Here is a 6,441-nt window from a genome sequence, read left to right on the forward strand (position 1 = left end):
TGACACTGATCACCATGCTAGCTAATGTTTCTGTGCAAAACCACCAGCCACTTTCCCCGAGTCTCACAGAGTCAGACCCTGACAGCAAACGGGACAGGGCACAGACAAGACAGACAGGATGAAAGCAATGCCCCAGAGGCTACTATTCCTGTCTCTACATGTGGGCATATTTCCTGGACCAATGGGAGGGTGAATGACTCTGCAAGTTGCACACTTGACCTGCTGGTGTTGCTATGGCAACCCAGTGCACCCGACTCCCTTATCTCAGGGCATCCAGTTGTGGGAAATGTGCTCCTCAAGGCACGAGCCCCAAGTGCATTACAACAACATGGAAGAGCTAAAATGGTCATATATTATGGCTAAATTTTAGATTTTGGCATGAACACACTTCCAAGCACTCCAAATCTAAAACATTACCTTGGAGCCAAGTGTGAGTCTTAACGTCTTCCTCATATCAGTTTTGTTCCTTAAGCAAATATATGGTTCCAGATTGGGCAGCGTTACTTCAGCTGTCTGGATCCCCAGAAAAGAAAATGCATTTCCCGACGGTACATTTCCAGGTTGGGTAGAGTTCTTTGTTTTGGGTTTTACATGTGAGATTGGGAGAAGGGCTTAGCACAGGAGCACAGGAAGCAGCTTTTCTACAGAGCCAAGCCATCGGCCCATCTAGCTTCATGTTGCCAACAATGACTGGCAACAGCTCTCCAGGGTTTTATCCAGGGAACTCACCCTACAGGGATTGAACCAGGGACCTTTTGCAAGCAAGCCTCCCTCTGAGCTAGCATCCTTGCCCTCGAGGGGCGCTCCCTGAGTTTCTGAACTAACCTGCATGGGGGAGTGATTTCCCACCCCCCACCCCATTAGTACACTGGCTTTTCAAGCCTTCTCCTCAGAGCTGCACAAAACTTGGATGCAGGTTTGGGGCGCTGCCTCCCTAATTATTTCCTTTCTCTTGTAGGTGAAGACATGGCATTTCCTAAACTAGTCCTAACAGTGTATGGCCAAGCAACAGCCCAGGCAACACCCGCGTATATGAACCCACCATGGGGTGTCCCCGTATCCTCAAATAAGAACATTAGTAGTTGTTCCTATGTTATAGGAGTTGAGAGAATCACCTTAGGGACTCATTCCTGGGTAGTAGACGTGGGGGGTGAGAACTTCTGGGCTGTGGGGGTTGTCAAGGAATCTTTAAGGGAGCACAATATTGTCAATTTGAATGATGGGATTGGGATCTGGGCTATTGGGAGGATTTCTAATGATGCATATTATGCTTCCACTTCTCCTGGAATATCTCTGGAACCATCACCCTCGGCCAGAACACAACCCCTTGCGTTCAGCACATATGGGAGTCAGCCAAAGAGGATCCGTGTGCTTGTGAACTATGAAGCAGGATTAGTAACCTTCCATAATGCTAACTCAAATAAGGTTTTGTTTACCTTCAAAGCTTCGTTCTTTCGGCAAGAAATCTGCTCCTTTCTCTGTGTGAGGAAATGAGAGGAGGTTGCCATTTGGTGCAAACTTGACAGGTCAGCGGGAGGTGCCAAGTCCTTTAAAACCAGGGATGGGTGGGGAAGTTTAAAAAACAGTGTGGGGGGTCAGGAAGAAGGAACTGAATCCTCTCCCCACCCATACTTTCCTCCCTCAAATGTCTAGGGAAAGAACTTTTTTGGGGGGCGGGTATGTGTGGTGTGGAAAGGGCTCAGGATATTAAGTCCCCGCCCCAACTTGCCAACTTCTTTAGAGGGAATTAGTAACAGTCTGACTCTATCATGCAGTGTCATTGCTGTCAAGTCTGAATGGGCCCTGCAGGCTTTGCCCTCCAAATAGCCCTCTGTTGTGGGAAACAAAACACATGAAAACTGCCATTCAGACACAGCTTCAGGGGGAAGTAGTGGCTGAAGATGGCAGGCTTTTCAACGTGGAACTGGCACGAGGCCCTGATCCAGATTGGCAGCGTGCTTCGGATCACAACCCCATAGCTATATTTTATTTGGAAAAGAAACACACAAAATAGAAGCACGATCAAAAAGGAATTGTCTGCAAATACATGACACTTGATATGGGGGCATTTAAATGCCCCCTTAATTATCTAAAGAGGTGGGTTGTTTTATGTGCTTCAAGTAGTTGTTCTATGTCTTTTTATAATTGTTTAGTTGTTGTCACTCACTCTAGGACCTGATGTCGAAAGGTGTGTAAGAAACCTTGTAAATAAATAAAAGCAATTCCGTTTACTGCATATATGCGTGCCATTAATCGCTTAATGTCCAAGCTGCTCAGGGTGTGGTAGTGGCCCAAAGGGCCATAATGAATGTGATAATGTGAACCCCTATAAATCCTTCAATGTGCTTCTAATAGAGAAGTTATGGTAACCTGTTGCTTTAAGAAACTGAGGATTTTGCAAGATGCCGCCTCCCACTGGGACAGAAGGGCAGCTAATACGTGAATCACGAAGATACAGCTCATAAGTTAGAACGCAAGTTGATACACGGTGCAAATGGGTGCATGTAACACAGGTCCCCAACATGCATACTAACACAATGTAACAGAGCACAGTGAGAATCAAAGTTTAGTTAGCAATGCTTATTGCGCATGTGTATTAAACATGAAATGAGGTAATGATGCACATGACTGGTGAAAATTGAAATCCTTTGTTTGAAATGTTATAAATACCATCGCCCTGACCCTTGGGCGGGGTTGCAGTTTTGGGAAAAGATTTGACTGTAACCTATTGCTTTGCAGTAAACAACAATGGACTCTTAACACCTCTTGTCTCTGAGTTTTATTGGCATAAACTCAGAAGATAAGCCATTTTTGGCTTACAACAAGGGGATTTGCAGAACCACAGTTAAGTATCTCTAGTCTGAACCAGTGGAGGACAAGGTGCTCACATCTGCTCTTATATTATTAAACTGCTGTTGCTTTATTTGAGTCTTTAATAAATGAAATAAACAAGGGCTCCATTGATCCAGGAAGTGGGAGCTGTGGTCTGAACCAGCAGGGCTCTTCTGAAAGTATGTGCTTTTAAGTGAGATAAAAATCAAAACAATTACTCTATGTTTGAAATGACTGGCTTCAGATTTAACATTTTCCAACCCTAGTGGGAGCTTGAGCTCTTTTGTTATTATTATTGCGTGAAAACATTTATTTCAGTAAGCCCACTTAGACACATCTTTAATTGTGTACACTTGCTTTTAAATTCTTGCAGATTTTACCACAGCTTAGTTTTTTTTGTGTGTTTTGTTTTTTTAGGAGCTGGTTTCCAAACATTTCCAAATAAACAAAACAACAATATTCCAATAGCATTTACTAAAAACAGAAGTAAACTATGCATCAAATAAAACTGAACAGAAAATTTAAAAAATTAGGAGCCAGAGTCTAAACATGTAAGTTTTTAAGAGATGTTTGGAAATCTCTACTATCTCTGTCTCATGAATTATCTGAGAGAGAGCATTCCAGAGGGTGGGTGCTGCACCCACAAATGAAGTGAACACCCATGGGTGTAGGAGTGAGCCCAGCAGGGCCACATCAGCTCGAGCTCTTACTGCTGAATTTTGTCTCTCATTTCACCCAATTTCAATGGACTGCTTCAAATTTCATCTGAGGAACAACTGGCATTTTGATCATATAAAACATAGCTGCTTATTCACATCTTCCTGGTCTGACAACAGGGCAGGCGGATGGGATTCTGGCTCATCCTTCTCATGGTTCATGTACAGTGGTACCTTGGTTTAAGAACAGCCCTCTTTATGAACTACAGTGGAAACTTGTGTTATGTACCGTCCTCCTTGCAAACACTTTGGGTTACCAGCTCCACTAACCCGGAAGTAGATGCTCCCAGTTGCAAATTATGCCCCGGGATGCGAGTGGAAGTCACACACCGGCAGCGTGGCAGCAGCGGGAGGCGCCATTAGCGAAAGCGCACCTCATGTTATGAGCGGTTTCGGCTTAAGAATGGGCCTCCGGAACGAATTAAGTTTGTAACCAGAGGTACCACTGTATTCAGTTTACAAACTCCGCAAAACCGGAAGTAGTGTCCCAGAACAGAAGCCAAACGGTAGAAGGGCACTGGCAGCAGGAGGCCTCATTAGGGAAAGTGCGCCTCCGTTTAAGAATGGTTTTGGTTTAAGAACGGACTTCCGGAATGGATTAAGTTCGTAAACTGAAGTACCACTGTACTTTGTAAACAACAGTGAAGGAACAGTATATAGTCTCAAACAGGGCAGACTTCTGTCACATTCTAGTCTTGTTTGTTTTGGGGGAAGTTCCCACGCATTGAAATTTAAGTTCCATTCCATTTGCTTTCTCTTGTTAACACCTGTGGGAAAGCTAAATACAGATCACCACAGTAACATGCAAAACAAGAGTCATGTTCCTATGCAACGTCCTCCAACAGTTCATACCTGCTTCAGCTGAGCTGGAGATCAGCAGTCCTCCTGAATCAGGCCGGAGATCCATCAAAGATACCCTCAACAGGTGACTGACTGGTAATAATTTGAGGGCATTCTTAAAGGAAAGTAGGCTCCTTTTCTTAAAGAGATGGAATGGCTTAAAGAGATGGATTGGCTTCGTGTAGGAGAAAAACTGTGGTTTAAATATCTCTGCTATCAGATCCAGAGAGTAACTCACCCACTGAGCATGGAGTCTCTGAGATCTGTGCAGAAACAGTTGCAGGGTTATGAGGCAGACACAAGGAATCTGGTTGCATGCTTGGACATGGCGCTGAGGAATTTCAAGCAGGAGCCTACATGTGTGAAGGAGAATGCCACTTTGTTGATCAAGAGTGATGGGGTCGAGTTGAAATTCTCCTGTGGGAATCAGAAATGTCTCATCTGCATAGATGATGCTGGCGGAGAACTCCAGTACAATGCCTCTGAGCTCTCAGGGGATGTCTATCTGTCAAGATTATGTTGCAGGCCCCAGCTACTGAATGTGGCAAGTCTCCAGGGAGTGAAGGAAAGTTTGGAGAAATGGGAGATGGGAGAAGATTTGAGAAGATGTCTCAAGCTAGCCCTGAAGGAGTTCCCCAAGGAACCCTTATTAGTGCAGAAAAATGCCCGGTTGATCATTAGGAAACGCAAAGTTCAACTGGAGTTCATCTCTGGGACGGGGCAATGTGAGATATCGGTGTGTTTTGACAAGGGGGAACCTCATTATGAGGTTGAACCGAAGACCTGGAAAATGTATCGCGAACGGCTACCACTCCACAAGGAACACCTGAATGCCAAGAATTTGGAAAAGATCCGTAAAACAGTGAGATCCCTAGAAGGGACACCTCCTGATGTCCGGAAGAGCCTTAATATTGCCTTGCACAGGTTCTGCCAAGAACCGGAGGATGTGAAGAAGAATGCCCGCATGGTGATTGAAGTGGAAGGAGGGGAGATTGAGCTAATCTCTGGGACCAGAGAGAATTGCATCGATGTCTCCTGTGTCGGTGGGGAAATATCCTACAGATGCAGCCGTCCAGCTCCAAGGCACAGGAAAGGGTCTCAAAGCAGACAGGCACGAGGACGTCATCTCAAACGCTACCAGCCCTACCCACGCTACCACCGTGATCAACTCCCGCCCGGAAACCAATGTCCCCACTGTGGAAGGACGTGTGGATCCAGAATCGGCCTCCACAGTCACTTACGGACTCATTGTTAAAACCGTGTTTATGGAAGACAATCTTACTCGGCTATGAGTGATCACCAAAGAAGAAGAAGACCAGCGCAACTATCACCAGATAGTTCTTGTGGCACTAAGCTTTGTTGTTCATGGGCACCACCTACGTACCTAAACACTGTCAGCTCAACCTCACAGGTCTATCTGCTTTCAGCAAGTCCTACAAAATTCTGGCCTGAGAGTTGCTCCGACAGCTCCCCATTTCCTGCCATTTTCTTAGGATCAGGACCCCCACCTGATTTTGACCTTCCACTCGCTGATGTTGCTGACCTTCTGCCCTGGTACTGTTGCCTAAGATCTCACGTGCTGCTTGACCTTCACAATGCTCCTGCCTCTGAGACCTCTGATCCAGATCCGGCTTCTCTGAAACTGGACCTTATGTTGTGGATGCCCCTATCTCTGGCCATTGGATCCTGATCTCTGGAACTTTGACTTCATCTCGACAGCCAGCTTTCCTTGAATTCTGGACTCCCTGATGGTTTGGAAGAGAACTGTGCTGGGACCTGACACAAGCCAACAAATATGCAGGTGCTGTTCGGGACACTTTGGGGTGGTAAAATGCAGTAAAGTGTGCAAACGTGAGTAAAAATAACATACAAATATGAATTATTTTAGGGGAATATATATCTATGGGGAAATATGCTTTGCAAAAATGTGTCTGTTATTTAGGCTATCAAGTACTAAGCCTCCTGTTGATTTCAAGCACCAGTAGCACCTTAGAGACCAACTAAGAACAAACATAGCCAGAACAAACTTAGTTGGTCCTCTAAGGTGCTGCTG

At 45.3% G+C, this 6,441-nt stretch overlaps 1 protein-coding gene across 1 annotated transcript in view; it reads left to right on the forward strand.

Moving 5' to 3' along the window:
• Positions 1-2,236, forward strand: part of LOC310758107 (zinc finger protein RFP-like) — a 30,267-nt gene extending 28,031 nt beyond the window's left edge. Inside the window, exon 16 of the mRNA XM_083604044.1 lies at positions 959-2,236. Coding sequence (XP_083460170.1) covers positions 959-1,494 — 536 coding nt within the window. The 3' untranslated portion in view covers positions 1,495-2,236. The remainder of the gene's footprint in view (positions 1-958) is intronic.
• The last annotated feature ends 4,205 nt before the right edge of the window (positions 2,237-6,441 follow it).

The sequence above is a fragment of the Podarcis filfolensis genome, assembly GCF_964270895.1.
Source record: "Podarcis filfolensis genome assembly, chromosome: 2".
Taxonomy (NCBI): Eukaryota; Metazoa; Chordata; class Lepidosauria; order Squamata; family Lacertidae; genus Podarcis; species Podarcis filfolensis.